The following is a 26,769-nucleotide window of genomic DNA, read 5'->3' as shown; positions in this document are numbered from 1 at the left end:
ATGATTAAAGATAAGGATAATGAAAAGCAGAGCTAAAGGAAGTGTTATTATCATAGTTTATTATATGTGTGGGAAAGGAAAAGAGATTAAGGCTCTTCAAGAGAAAATAGAAAGAATACTGAAAGAAAAATGTTGAGAGACAAAAGCCCCAGAGATGGCATGACACATCACCATATAAATGATATAAAGGATTCTGAATATTTGGGGGAAAAGCAGTTTGATGCTGTGAATTGATTGCAGTGGTGTTTATAGTAAATCCATTGTTAATAAATAAAACAATAATATTTATGTACTTTTTTCACTGCCATCAAGGGAGTTTTGGATATTGATCTCAAACTCACAATGATAAGTTATCGTAGAAGTAGGCACAATTATAATTGCACAGCGAAAGGGCAGATGATGGCTTTCCCCACAGCTGACTTTGCCTATAACGCTAGGCTTAAAACATGAAGAGGTGCTTCTGGCTGAGAACACCCATCCTCAGGCAAGGAAGATCATCAAACTATGGCACTATAGGAATCCCAAAGAGCCCTCACCCAAGAAACAATGGAGTGGTAATCAAAGACCACCAATCTTGATCTTAGTCATTGTGACTCAGACCTTAAATTGGAGAATGTCCACCCATTCTGCAAGAAGACCACCATTACCCAGATAGAGAGCCAGACAGTCTGGGATAGGAGTGGGAGCAGAAATGTATTTGCTACACAGATCAGATTAAATTCAGATCAAATTTTATTACAGTCCTAAGGCCAGAAATAAAATATTGAATAAAAGATGTATTACAGAGAGACAGACAGACAGAATGACTGACAGACAGATGTCTATGAAGATTCTCAATTATCCAGGTCATGGTTCTTCTTCTTCAGCTTCTTGGATGAGAAGTGAAACATCTTCAAAAGAAAAACCAGAAATTCCAGTTGCCTCTTGAGAAAGCACTTTGGGGACAGACAGACAGACAGACAGACAGACAGACACACACACACACACACACACACACACACATGTTGGTAACGCCACCTCCACACTCATATGTGAGAAACGCCTGGCATAACCAGCTCTATTTAAAGAACAACATTGTGCTGGAAAGTTGGACTGATTGGTGACAATAGTATTTGGCTGAGGTTGACAATTTCCAATATTTATGGCCCCAAGAAATGCAGTTTTGGACAGGGTCATCCTTCCAATATTGCAAGCCTTGGTCTTTGACCTAAAATGTAAGCACTTCATATTAAGTCTTTGCTGTGAAGTTTTCCCCCAAACCTGATATTGTTATATCAAACACTGTTCTGCTCTATAAATTACCAGTAAAGAATTTTATTTTATCTGAGCTCAGACTTTATTTACAACAGTATTTTTGCAGGACAGATTTATGACACTGACTTTAGAGTACAAGGCAATACAGTGCTTCAAGAAATATCAAGTCGCTGACAGCATTTACTTTCAATCCTTAGTATTTGATTGTTTTGATAATTCTCTCCCTCAATTTACTACTTAAGGTGGACCATAAAGATTAGCATGTTCCTTCCCATGAAGTTTAGTATCAAATATGCTAAGAAGATATATGCAGTTGTAATGGTACATATGACATAGTGGAAGAGACAGTGCCATGAGGATGTTATATCTAGGGATGCTTCGTCCTTCTTGTGCCATGGACATATATTATCCTGTGTTTTGAGGATATCCAACATGGGTGGTTCTGTGTTGCATCTGATTTTGATGATACTTGTGTAGATGTGCCAGCTTTCTTTGCTATAAAAGGATTGTGACTTGAATAACTCTGATCTATAATGCTGTGCTACTGATCATAGCCCTGTGCCAACACTATTCTTCATATTAAATATTTGTATAAAAGCTTACTTTTAATTGAATATCAAAGTGACTGTGTACTCTCTTGTACACATTAACTCTGAAGGAAGTTTACATTAGAAGCCTGCCTGACACTTCTATATTTGCAATGTGATAATGGCACAGAATATGTTTTTAAAATATATAATTTGTACTTAAAAACAATGGTAAGAAAAAATGAGCTAGATCTAAAATGAGCTCGGGCCAAGCTCATTTCATGAAGATGAAGATCAACTTTTGGACATGGATGTTTTTAAAGTTTCAAATAATATTCTAAACTGCAATTTCAATGGAGTTCTTCAAGGACTAGTCTTTTTTTTACTCTATTCCTTTTAGTAGCTGGTGATTTCTTCCCACTTAACAGGAGGCTGTACTAGAAGGATTGTAAAATCTTCTTTTATGAAATTTTTCTATTGTTATTTATTATTATTAAATTTATTTCCCACCCGTGTCATGGTTCAAGGCAACTCTACATTCTACAAGGAGAGTCAGTTGTGAGATAAAGAGATAGAGCTTCGGATTGAATATGGGTGCTTGGGTTGTTATTTTTTTTTACAACATTGCTATTTGTTCTGCTGTAAAAAGAGCAAATACAAAGGAACATAACTTTGTGGTACAGAACTCTGATTGCACACCAAATCTCTTGTGCTTGAACAAAATAAGTGATGGGACCTCTTTTTCCACAGGCATCTTCTATTCCATTATCATTACTATTTATGTATGTATATAACGAAGACAATATTCTTGAGTTATATATGCATAATACATTGCCTTTTTTAAAAAGCCCATATTATTACCTGGTCGGTGTTATGGTGCTTCTGCATCATAAATGTACAGAATGGGTGAACTGCATTATTTTAGTATGTGTATCATTTCTTTCACTTTTGAGCTCTCTGCTCCTGTCATTTCTTTCATGAAAATGGGGATGAGCAACTCTATTCTAATAAGTGAGGCAATCTTCAGGGGATTAGGAAGTCAAGGGACAAGGGTGAAAGCTTTCTGGTAGTTCTTACAATTATTATGACTCCATGGCCAATGTAGTGAAATTTCTAATTTAATGGGGCAGACAGCAATCTGTTTGGAATCACTAGCCAAGTTTTAAGAATGGAATCGTGAGAATGGAAGAGGGGGGGAGGGAGGTTTTTTTTTTTCCAATTAACTGTGTTCTGAAATACATAGGAAAATTATTATTATTATTTATCTCACTCAATTTACACCTTTGCTATTAATTAAACTGAAATATGTGACACAGGGAAGTCTTTGTCTTTTATGATGAATTAAGAACTATGTTGCCAGTTGGAGAAAGCTGGAGTCAGACTCTTGAGAGTGCCAATTAGTTAGCATAGAAAAAGATGCACTTGACATCTATAGTGAAGCTGTGGGTGAAGAATGGATGCTGCCGTTGGGGATCTACTGACTTCAGACTAAAATAGAGGAAGAAAAATCCATTCCATTTCTAACTCAGTTGCAACTTACATGTAGTACATTTCTCAAAAAAAAAAAAAAAATCAAGGACACCATCTAAATATAGTTGAGCATGTTTATGTCTTATTAGTTGCTTTTAGACTTGGAGAAGCAGGTTTGACTCGATCAAGGTGACTGCAGTGATATATACCATTCTATCAATTAGCTATTTCTCTCCTGGACCCAAATCCATCCAAACCTCCAACTCAAGATAAAGTATGAATGGGAAGACAGTGACATTTACTTTCCCACTTTTATTCGCTTGCTGGTGAGCTCTCTTTGGGCCATGGAGGTGGAGCAGGTGAGCAATTAGCAGGGCCAAGAAGAGCACTGGTGACATCAAGTTGTGATGTGCATAATGATCACCAGCAATCATGCTCATCCTGGATTTGAATGAGTGAGAGTTGGCAAACTATGCTCTAGGAGACAATGATGCCCTGCAGCTTCAAGTCATTTTGTTCTATGGCTGTCTTGAGGCATGACATACTTTTTGTGAGGGGAGTTGAATTTGTCAGATTGTCTAGAAATGCTTGCTTTCTTCAGCATCTTTCTAGTTGTTACATTTATGTTCAATATAGTACTCCACCTGCAATTTTATCCCCAATCACAAGCCTGTGAGGTAAATTGAGCTGAGACATAGTGATTGGCCCAAAGTTACCAGTGATCTATCTCTAAGGATATCCTTAAACTTAGATTTTCAGAGTCAAACATTTTTGTTACTATCTCATTCTGGTTATCAAAATGTCCTCCTCTTCTCCAAACTGGTTTTTATCTTTATGCTTTATGACAATGGAAAATTAACGTAGCCAAACAATATGCTCAGTTTCTGAAAAGACTTTTTTAAACTGCTGGATGTTCCTATCATAACTAATGCATCTTACCAGCAGATTGGCAGTTCGAATCTCACCAGACACAAGGTTGACACAGCCTTCCATCCTTCCAAGGTCAGTAAAATGAGGAGCCAGATTGCTGGAGGCAATATGCTGGCTCTGTGAACTGCTTAGAGAGGGCTTTAAAACACTGTGAAGTGGTATATAAGACTAAGTGCTATTACTAGTGCTACCTAACATTCAGATCATTGACAGAAACTTCAAGCTATTTTAGTTGGGCAAATGATGATGACTACCACCCTAAGCTATTTGAGAAAACATTCATCATGGAATATCAATTATACAACAAGATGTAAGTTGCTGCTTTTAAAGGACCTAACTATTAGAGAATCACCCAGGGTTGCCTGAATCCAGAACACAATAGGTGCCTCTACCTCCCAAATTAAGCAGGCGACTTTGAGCTTTGACACACAGCATAAATTATGTACTGGATCTGGTGCTATCCTTCAAGTTCCCATAAACATTTTAAACTTAAAATATATCTCTTATATATAATTTTAGCTTCATGACAAACTCAGTTGACTTTCACTGATTTCACTGTCGCTATACTTTTATTTTACCTGAAATAGACATCAGTATGAATGAGTTCAAGTAGATGGGAAGATACACCTTTATATCTGTCATAATTTAATATATAGGTGCATTAAACACAGCAGTTTCCCTTCCCAACTCCTGCCTTAATTCATTCTAGAGCATCATGCTGAGTGATAATGCACTGGCATTTTCTCTGCCCAGTGTGCAGCTTTTGAGTGCAAGTGGTTACAGGGGAACCCTTGAAAATGAAACCTAGCTGCTCCAAATTGTACTGAGTCACAAAGAGGAGCAAATTTAAGAGCATCTTATAATTTTCTTATTAATTGAATAATTACTAGCTAACATTCCCCATGTGCTTAAAGGCCTTTCTTGGTAGGGTTTCCTGTTAAAACCAGCCCTTGTTAAAAACACCCCCACACCCCCCCACACAGCTAGAGTCTTTTTCAGACTAAAGCAAAGTGAAAAGACTTTGATCTGGTGAATCTTATGTGAACAAAAATGATTTGGTAATGGTTGCATCAATTCCCCCATTCCCCGTGCTGCTGGGGACTGTTCTCCAATCTTTTGGAATAGATTTGCAGGGAGCCAAGGGAAGTTGCAGAAAGAAGAGGAAACTCCACTCATTGAAGCTTATGCTGAATTGAAGGGGACACTTTTATTCAATAGGTACCTTTTTTTTTTGGTCAGGCTCCTTAAGGGTTACATTCTGACCATAGAAATCATATGACACTAGATTAGGATGAAAAAACCAAAGTGTGAAAAGTAAGCAACTATCCAATCACCCTTTCTCAGTCAAAAAGGTCATTGAAAGTTTGGACAATAACTATCTGATTTACCAGGTAGGTTTAGAGCCTGAGGTCAAGAAAAGCTGGCACAAAGTTTGGAGGCAATTGTCTTAGTAAATAATTTGAAGTGGGCCTGCCAAATAAATCACATATTCTTGGAGGAAATGTCATCTCTTGGCTAGTAGTTTTATATGCACAGGTCCTCAGAGAGAGTAATAAAACAAACTCATTATGCATATGAGAAGCATAATAGCAAAAGGAAATTTAGTATGAGCCATTCAAATTAGAATTCCAAATGTCAGCAGATATTATAGACACAAATTATTCATTCTGATTGGGAAAGCGAGCTGTACTGAAATCTGGGAAAGAAATGGTTACCTGCTTACTTAGTCTCTATCATTCTTTTCCGTTAATGGTTTCTGGCAGGAAATGAAATTTAATGTCCACTGAATGAGGGCTACTTCATCTATATGTTCATTCACTAATCTTCCTCTGTGTAAATATCATACTCTTTTTCTCTTACCAGAATCATTAATACAAGGCAAAAACATTAATACGTGAAGCAGATGTTTAATTATATATATATATATATATATATATATATATATATATATATATATATATATATATATCAATAACCCACAGATAAATAACAACAAGAATAAAATACTATGAAATATAAGTATAATGCAAAAGGAGGAGGACAAGGAGAAAGAGGAGGAGGAGGAGGAGGAGGAGGAGGAGGAGAAGGAGAAGGAGAAGGAGAAGAAGAAGAAGAAGAAGAAGAAGAAGAAGAAGAAGAAGAAGAAGAAGAAGAAGAAGAAGAAGAAGAAGAAGAAGAAGAAGAAGAAGAAGAAGAAGAAGAAGAAGAAGAAGAAGAAGAAGAAAACATAAATGGGGAAAAAGAAGTTAAATCTAGAGAATAACAAAGGACTGGTACCAAGATATCAACAGTATCAAGATGAAAACAATGTTTTCATTCTGGTTGAGATAGCAACCAACATGAACTTAGGCACACCGTTTGTAACAAATTGCTTGTGATTCTGCAAGAGAAAGCATACAGCTTTACCTTATAGTGATATTGACTTCTACTAATGAGAAACTTTAAAAGATAGACCATATGGTGTTTTGGTAGAGACAATAAAGAACATATGGGCAAGGGGTTCAGGCTTACTGAATCCTAAGGACAGACTCTTTGCAAATGTGATTTTCTGGTATCTACCCTCCAATATCACTGTAGGAAAGATGTCAAAATGGACCAAGCAAAAAAACTTTGCACAGCATAGCAGAGCTGAGACAGAGATTAGCAGGAACAAATGGCTTATTTAAAAGCACCCCTGAGATTCACTAACAACCTGCAGATCTATCTGCTATACTACATCATAATACGCTGGTGGAATTCTGCTCTGGTTTCTCTAAGCCTAAAGACAACATGAACTGGGAGGAGTGGTTTAAAAAATGTCAGTGAGCAAAAATTTTTGTCTTCCATCACAAAGAGGAGTTGTCAGAAAGAATTAAGAAGGCTATTGAAGATAAGCCTTAACCAGTGAAAGAAGCAACAAATGTTGCCTCATTCCTTGGGGACAACCATGTCTTATTCCCTACACAGAGGCCCAACACAGAGGCCTGGAAGGGAGTACACAAAAACCTGGCATGGGCCATCTCTAAGAGTTTAAAGTCTTCTAGAAAGCATACCCGTGAATTGTCAAGTACCAATAAAACAGACTTTAAGGAGCTTTATAGAGCAGATTTATTTTAAACTAATAAGGACAGGGAAGAACTAAAAATGATATTTGCTCTCTGATCCTTAGCTCATCATGCCCTAGAGATAGATGATAAAGAAGTTAGAAACAGACTTGGTGTTCAAATCCCAGATGTATTAATCATTTCCTCAGGCTTATATGTAGCTTCAGTCATAAAAGTGACTCCAGATAAAAAACCAATTTTCAGTCATCCCCACTCTAAAGCTTTCTGAAAAAGCCAGGTTTTCATGGACTTTCTTATTGCTTGATGCGGACTAGGTCTGTGTGGAAGGGAGGCATGAATATCTTTATGGCCTCAGGTGATAACCATCCTTTCCAGATGGATGTTTTTGGATGGAGAAGAGTCAGTAGTGGACATCACCAGGTAGACATGGGAACATGAGACAGGCAACTTACTCTCTCTCTCTCTCTCTCTCAATACTGAAAATCAACATGGATGGTGCAGTCTATTATGTATATCATTTCCACCCAACATGGAAGATACATGATGCAAGTCCAATCCAGCTCGCATAATGTTAAAGGGTTGGCTTCAGACAGTGAATGATTAATCTATATTGGATTGAGATTAAATCTATCAAAATAAGCAGATTAAAATAGGTTAATATTACACTTTTAGTATTTTTTTAATTCATATTTTTGATAAACCGAAAAGCTTCTGAAGTCCATAAGAACAATTATCAAAGGAAACCATGAAAAGAATGGGGCAGTACAGGATATGAATCAATATAGACTTGGCTAGAATATTAAACAGGTCTGTTTCCATTGAAATTCAGAATGACAGGTTTCTAACAGCTAGAAAAATGGTTAGGTAGCTTTTAGCTACAATCTGTGAGCATAGTTGCATTTTTGAAAGAAATGAAGTTTTCATCTGACCAGAAAATGCTAACAAGTGATTTGTTATTTTAATACAATGAATCTTCCTTTCACTGAATGGGTTCCTGCATTCTATTATAAAATGGTAAAATTATACAGTAGTTGCATAAATTACAAAACCCAAATGAACAATTAAAAAAAAAGGAGAGGGGAGAACCTTGAAGTCAAAACAACAATTCTGTGAGTGTAAATTGCATAATAGTAAAGTTTAAACAATTAGATCAAACAACTTTTTTAAAAAAAACAGTAATAAATAGCAAGCTAGATCCAATTTATCAGCACAGTTGGGCCTGGAATTTTAATTATAAATTAGGGTGGTAATTGAACATATCACCACTTGACCTAACTCTATTTTATGACAATTTTATTATTGTTATAAGGTGAGTCACTACAGCCATTATGAAACCATGTGGTCATTAAGCAAATCCAGCATATCCAGTGGGTATTTTTTGCTGTTTTCTTCTGGAAAAAATGACAAAAAATGCAGCAAGTCACAGTGATGAGCCCATGGGATACTATAACTAGTTATAAATGTATGTCAGTTGCCAAGCACCCCAAGTATGGTCATGTGATCACAGGGGGACTGGCATGATATTTTACGATGGTCAGAAATGCCTTATATATCAAGCTCCCTTTTCGAGGCTGCTGTAATTCTGAACAATCATTAAGTAATCAGTCAATAATGAAGGCTACTTGCAAAACTCAGCCAGAAACTCTTATTGGCAACAGTGGTGGGATTCAATTTTTTTTTACTACCGGTTCTGTGGGCATGGCTTGGTGGGCATGGCTAGGGAAGGAGACTGTAAAATCTCCAGTCAGAGGTGGTATTTGCTGGTTCTCCAAACTATTCAAAATTTCCACTACCAGTTCTCCAGAACTGGTCAGAACTTGCTGAATACCACCTCTGATTGGCAAGTTTGTCAGTTACACTAAGATCCTAATAAACTACGACATACATGAAATGCCACTCGTTTTAATAAGATTGCAGATTTAATAGTTTGGAAAAAAATCTTGTCATAAAGTAATCTAGAGAAACATGGATGGGAGGGGGCAGAGAGAGGGGGGAGGGAGGGAGAGAGGGAGAGAGAGAGAGAGAGAGAGAGAGAGAGAAATTGCTGGGTATTGAGTTAGAGATCTATATAAAAATAATAGCAATATAAAGATCCAAATAATTTTATTATTCCGTTTACACAATTAGCATGTTTGAATTAAACATTCTTTTTATTATGTACCATGAAGTCATTGTTGGCTCTTCACATCTAGACCACATGAATTAGGGGTGTCAAGCTCAAGGCCTGGGGGTCAGATACAGCACATGGGGTGCTTAGATCTGGCCCACGGCTGTCCTGGAAACAGCAAAGGACCAGCCCAAAGTGCCTCTGCCAATGAAAATGGAGCCTGTGCATGGCCCTCCCAAGCTCCATTTTTGCTGGCAGGGGGTTGCAGGAGGCCGTCGCAGCCAAAAATGGAGCTTGGGAGCCCGTTTTCACTGGCAGGGGGCTGGGGCCACCATAGGGACCCCCAACACAAGTGATGTCATGCTGTCCATGCCCACCCTCACCATGACCCCTCAAGGTCAAACAAAACCCTGATGTGGCCCTCAATGAAATTGTGTTTGACACCCCTGAGATAGATAGATCTTCTCCATGATGATCAGCTCCTAACTTTCAGGTCTTAATCACATAGGGAGTTATATTGACTGTTTCCTAGTATGATTTGATTGCTGATTGTACCCTATGACTATCATTAAGTGTTGTACCTTATGATTCTTGACTCTTAACGAATGTACCTTTTCTTTATGTATACTGAGAGTATTTACACCAAGACAAATTCCTTGTGTGTCCAATCACACTTGGCCAATAAAGCTATTCTATTCTATTCTATTCTATTCTATTCTATTCTATTCTATTCTATTCTATTCTATTCTAGGAAGTTATTACCAGTCACACAGACCCATTCCAATGCAATGATGGTAGATGAGAAGACTCCATGTGAATAGTTTAGCTATTCAACTGGCTTTTCCCACTTCCAAGCAGATGAAATAACATCATTGATAAAAAAGAAAGACCTTGGTCACATCTGAGTTAAACCCTTAGATCATGTGAAACCTAGCCAGAGATAAATGGTATTATAATTTAAAGCCATGGCATATGGCTCTCAGAAGATGAATGTTACCCTTATGAACACATCAAGTAAAATATCTATTTCTAAGTTTCATTGAGTATTAACAGCTCCTGAAACACAAAACAAATACAGATGGCAAATTTTCTGAAGTATTGCTTTCACTAGCAACTTGTCTTTAATGACAATCCTGATAAACTCCCATTGAGGCCAATAAACTGCAAGAAGATGAATAAAGTCCGATTCACATTTTTCTCTATATTTAGAAATATCCATAAAGTGCTCCATATTGAAGAAACCACTTCACCACTTTTAAGCAGGTTGGTTAAATCAATAAAAGCGGCTCCTACTGTTGCAAGCAGCTCATCTGCAGCTATTGTTCCTTAGTCCATTAAAACCTTCTAAGCATTTGTTTTGTTGCTACAATGGTTATTTCAGCATAGACAGAGGCTTTTTATTATATAATTCCAAAATTGCATGATTAGGACACATGAATGGATTATGGAAAACTAGCTTGTTGGCATATATCAGCGGGCGGTCTGACAGATATAAGGGACTAATATATGTATAAAAGGAGCAAAGCACTGATGTGCTGCCATGACCATCATCTTGTGGTGGTCTTTTAAAAACATCCTCCTCACCCTCTCCGGACACTGGTTCTGTCATTCCTGGTTTCCCCTGACTTCTTTATCATCAGATCTTCAGCTTACAAACTCTGGAATGAATGCTGTAGGATACATTTGACTCTAACCTTTTGGACTTCAACCAATCTGCTCTTCTGGGTTGTACTTAAGCCACAAAAATAAGTTACAGAGAAGAGATTCTTCTTTGCTGATCTTTCTCTCCCTAATTTACAGTCCCTCTCTTCTACAAGGTAGAACACAGAACATAGAATAACAGAGTTTGAAGAGATATTGGATATCTTCTAGTCCAATCCCCCAGCCTGAGCAGGAGACCCTACACTATTTCAGAAAAAAAAAAGATGGTTGTCCAGTTGTCTTTTTGAAAGCCTCCACTGATGGAATCTCCACAACTTCTGAAGACAAGTCATTCCATTCTGATATTATCATCTGATTTACAGCAAAATAAAACTTTTGGAAATGTGCTCAATGTTGCCACTCAACCTAGTGTAAGACATGTGGAAACTCAGCAATTGCTGCTTGTACACCACAAACTTTGGAATAGTGCAATGTGTGAAACCAAACAATGTTTCATGGGATGGCAAGTAATTTAATCATGTTTAGGGTTTTTTTGAAAAATGACAACATGGGGCAATGGGCAGAATTGCAGCCTATGTTTTGCTGTTGATTTTACTGTTTTTATTTGTGTTGTCACCCAAGGAATCCTTGAGATGTATAATCCCATTCTGCCCATAGATTTTTCCCTTCCATTATATTTCTCACAAGTAATTTCTCACCCCCCATTTTCCAAGTCCTATGCATTTTTAGGGGTGTCAAACTGGCAGCCTGTGGACCAGATATGTCACATGCAGGCCACGCCTACCCTGGCTCTGAAAAGGCAAAAAACATCATGATACGTCATGTGACATCACATGACGCGATCGAGTGGACACCCATGCATTAAAAGGAATAAATGAATTAAGCATGTGGACAGGTAGAAAATGGATAGGGTGATGTGTTTAGATATATAATTTTTATCTTAGTCTTTAAATTACACAAAAGCGAACTTTGACCCATCCCCTACCTGAAACAAATTGATAAGAAACATACAGATTGCCAGAGGCTGGAAATCAATATCCTGCTTCGTTTTTCATCTCTTTGATAAGCTTCCCAAGTAATCCAGAAGCCTACTATTTTCATGCACATGAATTTCAGTAGAAAAAGCACACTACTCCAGGGTGCCTTTATTCATATTGCTCACCACAATGAGCCATATCAATCTCAGAATCTTGGCCTGTTGAGTCACCATCATTTTTAACCTCCTCTTGCATGTGGAAAGGTATTAGGAGGCAGTTCTAATCTTGTTATAATGCAGAGGATAGCATGGATAATGTGGGTAGAAGATTATACTTAGTTTGTGTTTTTTCTATGAACGCCTGTCAATGAGCTTTTAAAGAAGCTAGTTTTGATGTCTAATGAGCAGTGGCAATTCCTGGTGTTTTTAAATGGCAATGCTAACTCAGGCAAAAATGTTAGAGAGAGAGTTTTAAAAACAGTAACTCACCCTTCAGCGATATGCAAATAAGACCCTATCACCAATTCAACTCAGTATATTGCGTTGTTGTGTTCCAGCTATAACAAGTGGCCTGCATAGCTCATGTTTTCTATTTGAATTTATTTTATTCTGTGCCATGGCTGTCTTAACATGCCTTCGTTATTCTGAAGGCACTAGCTTTAGCCCAACCAACAAAGTAGTGGTGTATTAACCCTGTTCCAAACTGTGTGAAAGCTCCAAATGCTAACTGAACGATCACCAGAAAAAGTACTGCAAATCCTCGACTTACAACTTGATCAGTTAGCAACCATTCAAAGTTATGATCATCCACCGAAAGCTACTTATGACCCATTTTCAAAGTTATTACTGCTGCGCATATACTCCCCACAGTCATGTGGTTACATTTTGGAGGCTTGGCTCGTAGCTCAAGTGTATGGTAATTTTCAATGTCCCATAGTCACACAATGGCAATTTGCAACATTTTTTGCTGGTTTCCGGCATTTATTTGTTTTTCAAACAAAAAACACCCATTGGGAAAATTAATTCACTTAATGACTGCAGTGTTTGCTTAATGACTTCTGATACTAATGTTGAAAAATCAGGTCTGGTCATGTGATGCCTTGATTTACAACCACACTGATTTATAACTATAATTCCAGGCTCAATTGCAGTCATAAGTCAAAGGCAACCCGTAATTTTGGTGGCAGAGTGGAATAGCATATGAGGACTGAATCTGCATTCAGTATTCTGAAAGGAGCCTGGTGGATGCAACATAAGGATTTATGAGCTGCCAGAAGCTCTGAAACTGCAGGCTACCATACTTCCTTTAAAAAGAAGCTGACCCAGGAGGACCACAAATACTTCACTTCAGTTCCCTGGTCCTTTAATTGGAGATGCTAAAGGAAAGTTTGGTATTTAAAGCAGGGGATTGATTACCAAGCTACAATTTTTTTGCAAAAAAAAAAAAAATTACACTGGGATGTTAGTGAAATAAATACAGTTAGAAATCAGGAATATAATTCTCCTGCCTGGCCTATTTTAAAACATTGCCGTTGGATCTATCCAGGGTCTCTAAAGGATAATTAAAATGAAGGAGCTTACAGTGCAAGAGTTGGAATGAATTGCTTTGATAATTGGAAGAGAAAGTCTGGGCACAGCTGCTAAGGCAGCAATAAGCAGGTGGAAAGAGTTAGAAGGAAAGGAGGGAACAGCTGTTAACTATAGAATTGGGAGCACTTTCTGAGTTCACTTCCAGTAAACCAATATCCATAATCATAGTATATTGTACAAATAATTAATCAGAAGAAAGAAAACAAGCTCAGGAAAAGAAGTGATCAATTTGCAAATCATGTATCCATGATTAAACTGTTCAAAATGCTCTGACAAGCTTTTCCTACTTCTAAGCAATCAATTTATTATTTTCTTCTGCTTAGTTATTTCAGTTCGCAGCCTCCCCCTTTTGGATTCAGTGAGCACTGTGGGAGCCCACAGGTCTGCCAGCTGTTGCAGACTCTTGTAGGGTACAGAATAAATTACAACCATCCCCTCAACTCCACAGTCCACTGAAGATACTTGGTGTAGTGAAAAATGCAGGATTCTGTTTATACCAATGAACTAACTGGCTCACCATCAAACTTTAAGAAATATGCCCAGCACCACTTATATACCATTTCACAATGCTTTTACATCCCCCCCTAAGCGGTTTACAGAGTCAGCATGTTGCCCCCAACAATCTGGGTTTCATTTCACTGACCTTGGAAAGCCAGATCTTCAAGTCAACCTTGAACCAGTGAGAATGAAAACGGCCAAACTGCTGGTAATTGGCAGTCAGCAGAAATAGCCTTCAGTACTGCATTCTAACCACTGTGCTACCACAACTCTTATGTAGTCTCCCCTGAGCTCTATGCCTAATTCTGACTACAGGGCACCTATTTTTGCTTTAAAAATGACCTGTTAATTGGTCATAGTTTTACATATCATGCTAAGTCACAATTCTTTTAATCATAACCTGTTAAAAATACCAACAGTACTGTAGACATCAGCCTAAGCCCAAATCATGGTTTATAAGCCCACAAGAGATTTTACACAATAGGTAAGTAAAGCCTCATTACAATTGTCTGTGATATGGAAAACCACATTGAGTTCGACCTAATTATTCAATATAATATTACCATTCTCATCTCCTGCCCCCTTTTCTATCATTGTTTTCCAGCACAGGAAATTATTTGCCAGGCCTTGACTTAAATTAGAAAAGAACTTGCATTTCCAACAGTTTATGGACTAAAGCAAAGGTTTATGGAATAAAAGTTAAGAATTTTGTTCTTGGCTTCTAGTCCATAATTTTGTTACATTAAGAAACCACATTAAAGTTAATGATTAGGACCTATAATAGCTGAGGACACCTAGCTTCCATAAGCTCCACCACTCCATTCATAATCTCCAGCAGTTTTTTTAAACCCAATTAGAGACCAAAGTGGCTTTTTCAGCCTAAAGTTAAATCTCTGAATTTCTCTTCTATTTAACCATAAAACCATTTAGGATTGTTTCTGCATTCATTTGTTTTCCTTTTAAAGATTTCACTATGAAAATCCCCAATTAATTATACATTTTAAAATATTTTTTCCTCTTAAAATCCACAGTTTAAAAATCATTTAATGTTTTTTTTTTTTTTGGTTGTGGGGGCGTTGAGTGGAGAAGTGCATCAGAATATTCTGGAAATGAAAAGGCAAATTCTGGTTTAGTTAAATTTGCACATTAATCCAGGAGATAAGGATTAGGTCAAAATTTATCAGCAATGAGAAAGACAATGATTGCTAGCTTCCTTGGCCACAGTTGATGAAGCGGGAGAAGGCTCTAGGGCTTTCCTGTGCAACAATTCTAATGAATCTTTTCAATGATGATGTTACAGTTTTCTCTTTGAGTCTCTGAAGCGCTATTCTGAGCCTATCTATTTTAATCAAGATCCACTGCTTTTGTGCTGCACTGGGCCCCAGAGACTGATTTATAAGATGAGATAGACAAAGATTGCATCCTTCCTTTATACAGAGGTATATTTGTTGATGTGTGATGGCAGAAAATAAAAGAAAGACATATTGTAATATAAAAATACCAAAAACAACCTCTCTCTTCCAGATCCTAAATATCATCAAAGAAGAAAGTAGAACATAAACTTCTATAATTAACAAAGTTGGTCTGAAAAAAAATCCCTCTGGGCAATGTCCACCCACCCTGGCAAATTCTAAATGCGTTTGATTGCAACTCCTATTATCCTCAACAATTATTAGACAAACCTATTTGGAGATTGCAGGCTGTAGGCAACTGATTAGCATTACTTCCAATTTAAGTAGCTTTTGAATATATGTTATTCTCCTTTAGGTCTTTAACATGCAGACAGGGATAATATTTTTCACAACAAATGTAAAGTTATACTGTATTAGAATACTAACAAGATTTTTTTCCACATGGTAAACAAACTCTATTTTACAGCTCAGCACTGTTTTCTTTTCATTCTAAATTGAATGGATTACTGTGTCTTAATAGAAACTCACAAGAATCACCAGGAGTTAGATAAAAATGCTTCATAGATTTATCTACAGGTTCTTTCCAGCCTTATCCAACTACTCAAGTAAGCCTTATTTCAAGAAAAGTTGAGAGAGAGTTTGCAAAAAGCATCTATTCCTAAAATGTCATGCTGATTCAGTCCTTTGAGACGTAGAGTCATTGAACTACTTTCAAAGTAGGTTCCACAGTTAAGTGTCACCATCTTTCACCACAACCCACAATCTCCTCCTATCTTGCTATTGCTACCATCCTTCACCTTTAGTCTCTGCCATAACTTTAAGCTCTACGTGTTTTGTCTACATGTAGTCCTTTGAGCAGGTAATCCATGAAGAAATCCAATTTTTAATCTGACTTTCAGCATGCATCAAGGAAACAAGCAAGAGAATACTCACCTTTTTGACTTCATATTTAATGGCTAGCTTGATTCTGCTCAAACTTGGACGGGGATGTTCAGGCCATGTTTGTACACTCGCATCACCATTCAGAATAGCCTCCACTTCTTCTGTGTCTCTGCAGAGATCCAGGACGCCCACCACAAAATCCTTGCATTGCATAGATAACTTCCTATAATCATTCTAGTGAAACAGAGACAAACAATGTTTTAACCAATACAGCATGGAACTGGCTTCTTTAAACTGGCTACAATCTTGAAGGCTGTGATAGACTTGTGCGTGAACACATATTGTATCGAGTACAATGGGCAAATCCCTCCACTGCAGTCCCTAAGCTTCTACTGCAGACAGAAAGACGTTTGGAGGGGTTCCAGAACTACAGGAAACTGCAGACAAATTCAGCGGGCAGTGATAAATCTTTCCTGCATAAGCAGAGAGCATTGGATACAACCTTTGGATGTTTGCAAGCTTTGAAAATGAATAATATCTGTGCTTCTCTATGCTTTCTCTACATGCGTTTTCCCCCTAGCAGATAAAAAAAAACCTTAATGACAAACAGAATTGTGTTATATACAACTTTTTCCACTCCTGAATCTTCAAGCTGAAAAATATTTCATCTGTTGACTTGTTCCTGATCATGTAGCTGTCAAAGGTGCTTTTGCTCTGCCATGGAAAAAAATATGAAAGCATTCAAAGTTCATTAAAAATTAAATAATAACCAATCCGTACCAATTTTTAAAAAAATATTCTTGTATAATAACATCTTACATTTTAAATAATGGAATTATGTTTTTGAATCAGAAAGCTCAAACTGCCCAAGGAGCTGCTGATATAGTTCTACAGAGGAATTATTGAGTCTGTCATTTGCATCTCTATAACTGTCTGGTTTGATTCTGCAACCCAAAAGGACAGACACAGACTTCAGAGGATAATTAGGACTGCAGAAAAAGCAAATACTACCAACCTGCCTTCCATTGAGGACCTGTATACTGCATGAGTCAAAAAGAGGGCTGTGAAAATATTTATAGACCCCTCACATCCCGGACATAAACTGTTTCAACTCCACCCTCAAAATGACACTACAGAGCACTGCATACCAGAACAACTAAACACAAGGTTGGTTTTTTCCCGAATGCCATCACTCTGCTAAACAAATGATTCCCTCAATACTGTCCAACTATTTACAAAATCTGCACTACTATTACTATTAATCTTCTCCTCACTCCTCCCACTTTTGACTGTATGATGGTAACTTTGTCGCTTGTATCCTTATGATTTATATGGACTGTTTCCTAGTATGATTTGATTGCTTATTGTACCCTATGACTATAATTAAATGTTGTATCTTATGATTCTTGACTCTTGACGAAGTATCTTTTCTTTTATGTACACCAGAGCATTTGCACCAAGACAAATTCCTTGTGTGTCAAAGCAATAAAGAATTCTATTCTATTCTATAAAGAATTCTATTCTATTCTGAATGTTTCTTCATGGAGGAAAGACTTCTGTGAATATTAAGGAAAATACCAACTAAGGCATTATCTTCAGAACATAGCAAATTTAACATTTTCAGTGGAGTTTATTCTCTACTGTACAATAGTGAATATGTTAAGGATTGCTATATTGTAATCCAATGATGTGAAAGTGCGAAAGCTTGCTAAGGATGCTTGCCTTTTTATCTGCATTTTTATAAACAATGACTGAAGTTTAAAGTCACTACTCAAAGTGATGTTCAGATTGCCTTCATGAACTTTATCTTTCTTTTCTTTAATATCACCAACAGTTGTATTGGGATTATTAAAGAAAAAAATGTATCCAGTAGACAAACAATTGGATGCTTTTAAGTCAGTGCGTTATTGTAAGAGAAGGTAATGGAAGCAAAACAAAACAGCTCTCCCAGTTATGATGGCTATATTCAGAAGAACACATGGTTCTTATGGGGATTCTCCTACAAAGAAGAGTAGCGTCTATAATGGAAATCAAAGAATGGATACATAGAGTTTGTGCAATGCAGTGAGCACTTTGAAGGGAAGAAAAGCTCTATCAAAAGAAAAGATGAAACAAAACAAAAAACAGAAAAGCATATTTGTGGAATTTTCATTATCTCAGGAGCAAGGCAGTGTGCAATGAATTTTGAAATCCTTCTAAAATTCTAGGACCAAATCAAATGCAATACCTGAATGTGTTTTTAAAACTAATGGCATGATGTTCTGATGTAGGGAACAGTGAGTTTAAGCCTTTCTCATATCTGCTATTTGTACTGTAAAAACTTCCTTTATATCAACCTTTTTTGTTCCTCCTTTGAACACAAGCAGATTCATATAGCTAGATTTAGATTCAGGTTTGTAGTGGAGACAAAGGGTTAATGTCACCTTATTGTTATCAGCCCAGGATTAGACTACATCTAAAAGATTTGAGACTCTGCCTAGCCATTTGCCTGCCTGTCACCAGGATAATTCTCTGTGAAAAAGATCAGAACACAACCAAATTTAATCTGCTAGGAGAAGCTGACAAACAGGGTGTAATCTGGCCAGGTGCTGCATAGAAAGAAATGTAGAAAACAATTAAATCTCAAAATTGCAAGATTTTGTTACTGTAACTTCAAGAAAAACCAAGAGCCACGAACATCAACTGGCAGTCAAATGCCACAAACCCAAATCCTTAATCTCTACTCACACTGACACCAAACAGCACCAGTTCAACAGAAAAATCATTGATCACACTACCACCCACCACACTCATGAGTTCATCAAAGCCTGGCCTTGCACAAGCAATTCCATCAACAGACACATTGATCTACAACCAGCCTATGAACACCCAGAATCCAAATCAACTGCACAGCCAACAAGAGACAGCACCAACCCTCGACCAACCTATGCAACAACGCCCCCATCAGCAGTTCATCTGCCAATGACCCTGATCTGATGTAATCTCCTAATCACAAAACCCATCACAAGACCCATCACAAGACTCACTGATGACTCAGAACTGACCCATCACAAAACCCTCACTTGACACACACCCAAAACTGTAGCCCTTAACAGAAGAAGATAGACATGACATTCCCTAAAGTCCGCTGAAGATGTTACATTGCCTGGTAATGAAACACTTGGAAACCAACCCACAAACTCGGAGAACGAACATTCACTCTCATTCTACATCTGAGCTACAGATATTCACCACTGTTGCAAAGGTAGTTTTAGTGTTCTCAACTTTGATGTTTGAGTCTGGTCTACACCAGTGGTGGGGTTCATTTTTTTTTTTTACTACCAGTTCTGTGGGCCTGGCTTGGTGGACGTGGCAGGGGAAGGACACTGTAAAATCTCCAATCAGAGGTGGTATTTGCTGGTTCTCCGAACTACTCAAAATTTCTGCTACTGGTTCTCCAGAACTGGTCAGAACCTGCTGAATACCACATCTGGTCTACACCAAAAGATTGACAATAATAGACAAACATGAGGATGTTATGTGACAAACAGAAGAAACAGAAAGGCCTCTTATAGTCAACTTTGCATTGGTTGTTCAAAAAGTAAATAATCCCGGATATAATTATATTTAATGCCATGTTTTAGTTTAGTTTTAATTTCTTTTTCAAATACTTTTTTCTTCTTTGGGCAAATAAATTATTTTACAAAGTAAGATACCAAAAAAAGCAGTCAGATGTGTGTGGTTCTCGCATAAATTTGTGACTTGTGCCTACTCAAAAAAACAGGATGGGTGTATTCCTGGCTATTATCAGCTCTCCTAGGTCTGCTTATTCAGGCAGAAATTAACCATTAGTATTCTTCTTCAATTGCCAGCTGCTAAGAATACAGGCTCCTCTCTATGGACTCCATAAGAATATATTACATACACATGTAATATGAAGTTGATTGATAGAACCAGACCAATAAATACAAATTGTAGTTATAGTATAAGCTTTCCCAGACTCAAGATATCTCTGTAAATTAAACTTTAATGAGTTAATTAAATTCAGAGAGATATAATTAAGCAATCAAACACAACCTAAGACATCTCAAACTATATGTTGATGATGTGAGGTGTCATTTTATTTTGCAGCATTATGAATTCTGTGTAGGCCTTCTATGGATCAGCCCTTTTAAAACTGACTACTCTGCTTTGTTTTGAATTTCCCTTGTGCTGAATTGAACCCCAATGTCTATTAAAAAGTATAGTATATCAACATTCACAAGTAAATAAATTGCTTTCTTATGCTTGTTGCACTTAATTAGTATGTTATATGTTAAATGAGGAATGGCAGTTAAAAATTGTCTCTAAAGTATATTAGTTTCAGAATCATACTATTGAGGATTTAGATTGAAATCCTTATCCTGCAGGCATAAAACTGACTCCTTAGAATTGTTTACTTGCCTCACAGAAGGATATGACCCTAAAACCCTGTGGAGGGTATAATAAATAATCAATAAATTCTGATAAAGGAAGTGTCTGTTAACTATCTCCTATTAATTATGTTATTAATAGGAGATAGTTAACAGGAATTTCCTTTATCAATAGTTGGTTTGAGGAGCAATAATTATTAACATGAGTAGACACGCAAGTATTCTAGTATATAAACTGAACATAATCTTAACACTGAAGTTGGTGTATAGATGATTAATCTACTGTAAGTACTGAAAGAAGATGTTATAAAGTTATACAAATTGAGCCCCCTAACCTAATAACCTTAGTATTATTCTTGAAATTCTTAACCTATTGACTATACCTTGTTAGTGTTTGGGGACAAACCCCCAAACAGAATGTGCAGCAGCAGTCAAGCCAGGCAGCCAAATGAGAGAGGAAGGGCCCTAGAGTTTACACACACTGATGACAAAAACACTGTTTGTAGTTTAAATAGTTGTTTAATCCAATTTAGAGTTTAAACATTGTCAATCAGTCCATATGTCATTCACAAATATATCCATTCAGTAACCTAGTCCATTAACTAGTCAGTTCTATATCCTTATCTTCTTGTAAAGATATCCTCTCCTCTGATACCTTTCCTTTTGAAGACAATGCTGAGTATTCACAGGATATCAGCACATCAATGAAATAGTCCTTTCGTTCAGGTATTCAAACAGTTGTAGCAAACAGTAGCAAACTAAACAGTAGCAAGCTGATAACAAGCAGAGATCAAGCAGAGAGATTACGTTTCTCTTACTGCTTTTTATTGCTGTTTGTAACCGCACCCTTAATTAGTTAATTACAAGCAGTTTGGTGCTTAAAGCTACAAGTTACAAACACCCAAACCTTGGTTTATATATTTATTCACCCAAACTTAGTTGGTGTATTATTGTTATACCCAACATTCTCCCCTTTTGGGTGATATAAATATATAATACCCTTACAATCTAAAACCATACTTTACACAACTCTCTTGGTGCTTTATGGCACCTTGGGCTTTAGTAAAGTTATCAGCTATATTGTCCTCCGACATGCAGTACTCCAGCTGTATCATTTTACTCTTTACAGATTGTCTAACGTTTAAATATCTTAAATCTGTATGCTTGCTCCTAGTTTTTACAGCAATATTTGTGGCCATTTGAATTGCTGCCTGATTATCTTCATGTACAATTATAGGATAATTTACAGTTAACCCCATGTCATTCATCATCTGCTTATACATGATTAATTCAGTACATAATAACGACAAACAGGAGAATTCTGCCTCCATAGTAGACAAACTTATATGCTGTTGTCTTATTGACTTCCAACCTATTAATGTCTTACCCAGCATTATGGCTGTTCCCAAAGTCGACTTTCTTGTGTCTCTTTCTGATGCAAAACTAGCATCTGCATAAGCACTCAGTATTAGATCACCTTTTGGTTCTAGATACAGTGCATGGTGTAATGTTCCTTTAAGATATCTCAAAATTCTCTTTAATGCTTTCCAATGACATTGAAGTGGATCATTATTATGTCGTGCCAGTTGATTAATACTATAAGCTATATCTGGCCTTGACCAATTGCTAATGTATGATAAGCTACCAATCAAAGATTGATATATTACTTTATCAAATTTTGGACTTTGAGCATCCATTTTGCAAATATCCTGACTCATTGGAGTCTTTGCAGTCTTACAAAGTTCCATCTTATAATCTATTAGCAATTTAGATATCTTATCCTCCTGAGATATCTTAAAACCTTTCTGTGTTTTCAGTATATTCAAACCTAGATATTTCTTTATCTCCCCTAATTGCTTGATTTTTTATTTTCTTAGCTAATGATGCTATTATTTTATTGGCTTCATCATTAGTTTCTGTAATCAAAGCAATATCATCTGTGAATAATAGTAATAATGATATTTTCCCATTTGTCTCCCTTTTAAATAGACATGGATCGGCTAAACCAGCTTTAAACCCTATATTGTTTAGTTCCTTTGCAATATACTGGTTCCATTCATAGCCTGATTGTTTAAGACCATAGAGGCTCTTTTTTAACAACCAATAATCATTATTATTTTCACCTTTAAATCCAATAGGTTTTTTCATGTATACAGTATGTCTTAGTGGAGCGTGCAAGTAAGCAGTTTCTACATCTAGATGGTTGACTATATATTTCTTGCTTGCTGCCCACACTAAAGCTGCCCTTAAAGTTGCTGCTTTAAGGCTAGGTGCAAATACCTCATCATAGTCATTGGCATTTTGCCTAAAACCTTGGGCTACTAGTCGTGCCTTATGGATTATATTACCATCTTTTTCAGTTTTTATCTTAAAAATCCATTTGCAGCCAATGGGTTTTATATCAACAGGTAATCTCGCATTTTCATATACTTCCATATCCTTTAAGGATTTCAATTCCTTATTCATTGCTGCATACCAACTTTCCTTATCTTTAGTAGGATACATTTTTATTTCATCTACAGTATATGGAACTTTATTAATCTGGCACACTGTGTTAGCCTGGTATCTATCAGGCGGTCTAGATATTCGTGTAGTTCTTCTGGGAATTACAGGGCTTGTATGAGGACTTTTTTGAATTACTACCTGTTCCTGTTCCTCAGCTTGCTCAGCTATTGGTATTATTTCTTCCTTTATGGGCTCTATCTCTGCCTGTATTTCTCTCTTTACTTTATTCTTAAAGTTACAGGGATAATTAATGGGATTTCTATAGGATTCAATAATTACTTCTTTATTGTTATCCTGTTCTAACTTATCCCATCCTACGTGCTCTAGAAATTGGGCATTGGCACTACATAACACCTTAGATGTGCCTTTCTCCCAAAATCTATATGCCCTATGGTTTGCTTGGTAACCAACGAAGAATAATTGTTTAGCTCTGTGTTGCCCTTTACGCCTGAGTTGTGTAGGGATATGCCCCATGCTGGTGCACCAAATGTGTGCCCGTAACTCAGATCAGGCTTCCTGCCATGCCACATGGTGAATGGTATTTCACCAGTAGTTGTGTTAACAACGTTGTTCAATATGTTATTAGCACACATTGTGGCCTCCCCCCACAAAGAATCAGGTAATCCAGAATCAGTTAACATTGTTCTAACCATTGCCTGTAGTGTTTGGCCTCTTCTCTCAATAAATGCGTTGTGTTGTGGTCTGTATGGTGCAGTTTTCTTGTGCTCTATTCCAGCTACCTTTAATCTATTCTGGAATTTGCTGTTAACAAATTCCGTACCATTATCTGTCACCAGGGTTATCAGTTGCCGTTTAGTTTTTCTTTCTACAAATTTTAACCAGTTGAAGAAATGTTGATATGTTTCAGTTTTGTTTTTCATTAGGTAGCAAAACCCATATCTAGAATAATGGTCCATAATGCTCAGTATATATCGAGCACCCCCCATACTGGGTTTCTTTGGACCTATAATGTCTGCAAATACTACTTCTAAAGGTTCTTTAGTTTTGAAACCATTTAGCCTATTTGCAGGCAATATTTTACTCTTATCTTCACAGCAGACATTACAACGCAAATATTTATCACAAGGTTTTAACCTTATTCCATCAGATAACACTACTGTACGTTTTAGCATTTTAAAATTTATATGCCCCAAACGCCTATGCAATAAATGGATACATTCATTATGAGGCTTTATATTGTCAAATACAGTCTGTGCCTCCCCTTTCTTACTATCATGTAATACATACAATGTTCCATTTAAAGCTGCAGTTACCTTTTTGTTATCTTTTTCAATTATGCAATTATTATCCTTAAATGTAATTACATAACCTAGTTTGTCTAATACCCTCACAGAAAGCAAGTTCACCTTTAACTGTGGTACATACAACATTTTTATATCCTGGTTTAAGCATGGACAGTATGCAATACCTTCTCCCTTGGCCTTGAGGTTCCAGCCATTAGCAAGTGATATATGTTGAGAGCTTGTAGACATTTTTATAAATTTTTTCTTATCTCTCGTGATGCAGTGGGATGCACCACTGTCCACCACCCATAAATCATTCTTCACATCACAGTTGCTAAACGTGGCTAGTTCAAAGGATTTCTTTGGCTTTTTTACATTCTGGCGTTTTTCTTTTCTGCAGAATCTTGCCAAATGTCCTCTGCCTCCACAATTAAAACACCTTTTAATTGTGTATGCCGTCGAAGATAAATTCTCTTCTTCCGGGTGCTGTAATTTACTTAGTTGGTTTCTTTCAAGCTTTGAAGATAATTTCTCTTCTTTATTAGGTTTATCTTCTCTCAGCTGGTCACGTTCACACCTTCTTCTGGCTTCTTCTAATAGCCTGCCGGTAATCTCGGTTAATGATAAACTATCTTTTGGCAATACTTCTAAAGCAGTCACATAATCATCATAACTTTGATCTAAAGAAGACAGTATGATGTATACTTGTTGCAACTCATTAAATATAAGCTCTTTTTCTTGTAATTCCTGAAAAATGCTCTTCATACAATTTAAATGAGTTAACATGTCTCCATTCTTCTGAAGATGTGTTCGAAATAGTTTGCGTGTAAGATATATATGAGCTCCTACACTGTCTCGAACATATATCTTCCTGAGGTTCTCCCAGCAGTTTGCAGCATTTTCCTCTCCACGGATATGGATAAGTTGCTGGTCAGAGAGAGACAGTCCTATGATGCATAAAGCCTGCTCATTCTTTCGTTTATAGTCTTGTATCTTTTTGTCATCCTCTTCAACATTAGGATCTAAGTTAGTCACATCTGGTGGGTTTGTTATTATGTCCCACAAACCTTCTCTTCGTAGAAGTAAACTACATTTCATTGACCATGAAACATAGTTTGTTCCATCTAGTCTGGCTATCATGGACAGATGTGGCAAATTTACTTGTGCCATTGCTCTAATGAAAAACAGTTTGTTTTTACAGTAATGTGCAACTCACACCAACTCTCACTGCTATATCCTGGTTAGTTAGACTGTGCTCACTGGGCCCATAACCAATGTTAGTGTTTGGGGACAAACCCCCAAACAGAATGTGCAGCAGCAGTCAAGCCAGGCAGCCAAATGAGAGAGGAAGGGCCCTAGAGTTTACACACACTGATGACAAAAACACTGTTTGTAGTTTAAATAGTTGTTTAATCCAATTTAGAGTTTAAACATTGTCAATCAGTCCATATGTCATTCACAAATATATCCATTCAGTAACTTAGTCCATTAACTAGTCAGTTCTATATCCTTATCTTCTTGTAAAGATATCCTCTCCTCTGATACCTTTCCTTTTGAAGACAACGCTGAGTATTCACAGGATATCAGCACATCAATGAAATAGTCCTTTCGTTCAGGTATTCAAACAGTTGTAGCAAACAGTAGCAAACTAAACAGTAGCAAGCTGATAACAAGCAGAGATCAAGCAGAGAGATTACGTTTCTCTTACTGCTTTTTATTGCCGTTTGTAACCGCACCCTTAATTAGTTAATTACAAGCAGTTTGGTGCTTAAAGCTACAAGTTACAAACACCCAAACCTTGGTTTATATATTTATTCACCCAAACTTAGTTGGTGTATTATTGTTATACCCAACATACCTGTAAAAATTATTAGGCTCCCAGTTTAAAGACGTGCTGTCTTCAGTCATGCTACAGCATCTCTTCTGCCAGCTCTGGTGGCCTAGAGATGGAGCTCTCGCCTCACAATCAGGAGGCTGTGAGTTGGATCCTAGGTAGAGGCTAATATTTGGAATAGGCTCTCCTGCTGCAGCAAGGGGTTGGACTAGATGACCTCCAAGGTCCCTTCCAACTCTGCTATTGTATGATCTTCTATGATCTAATCTTAAGATAACACTGACTATCATTACTCAAGCCTTAATAGAACATGACATCCTGTATGATCCTATACAACAGGAACATGTGAGCAAATCTTTCCCAATACTCTTTCATAAAGGGTCAACAATTTAGAAATCTGACTTATACTGAATCAATACATTATTTTATTTAGCCTAGTATTG

General features: G+C 37.0%; 1 protein-coding gene across 1 annotated transcript in view; it reads right to left on the bottom strand.

The window, feature by feature from the left end:
* The window catches only part of TRPC7 (transient receptor potential cation channel subfamily C member 7), a 130,168-nt gene that overhangs the window by 56,929 nt on the left and 46,470 nt on the right, over positions 1-26,769 (bottom strand). The window contains exon 2 of the mRNA XM_087924357.1: positions 16,404-16,586. Coding sequence (XP_087780483.1) covers positions 16,404-16,586 — 183 coding nt within the window. The remainder of the gene's footprint in view (positions 1-16,403; positions 16,587-26,769) is intronic.

Source organism: Pseudonaja textilis, chromosome 2, assembly GCF_049901715.1.
Source record: "Pseudonaja textilis isolate UNSWEBS1 chromosome 2, rPseTex1.2, whole genome shotgun sequence".
Classification (NCBI taxonomy): Eukaryota; Metazoa; Chordata; class Lepidosauria; order Squamata; family Elapidae; genus Pseudonaja; species Pseudonaja textilis.
This window is presented reverse-complemented; position numbering and strand designations above follow the sequence as displayed.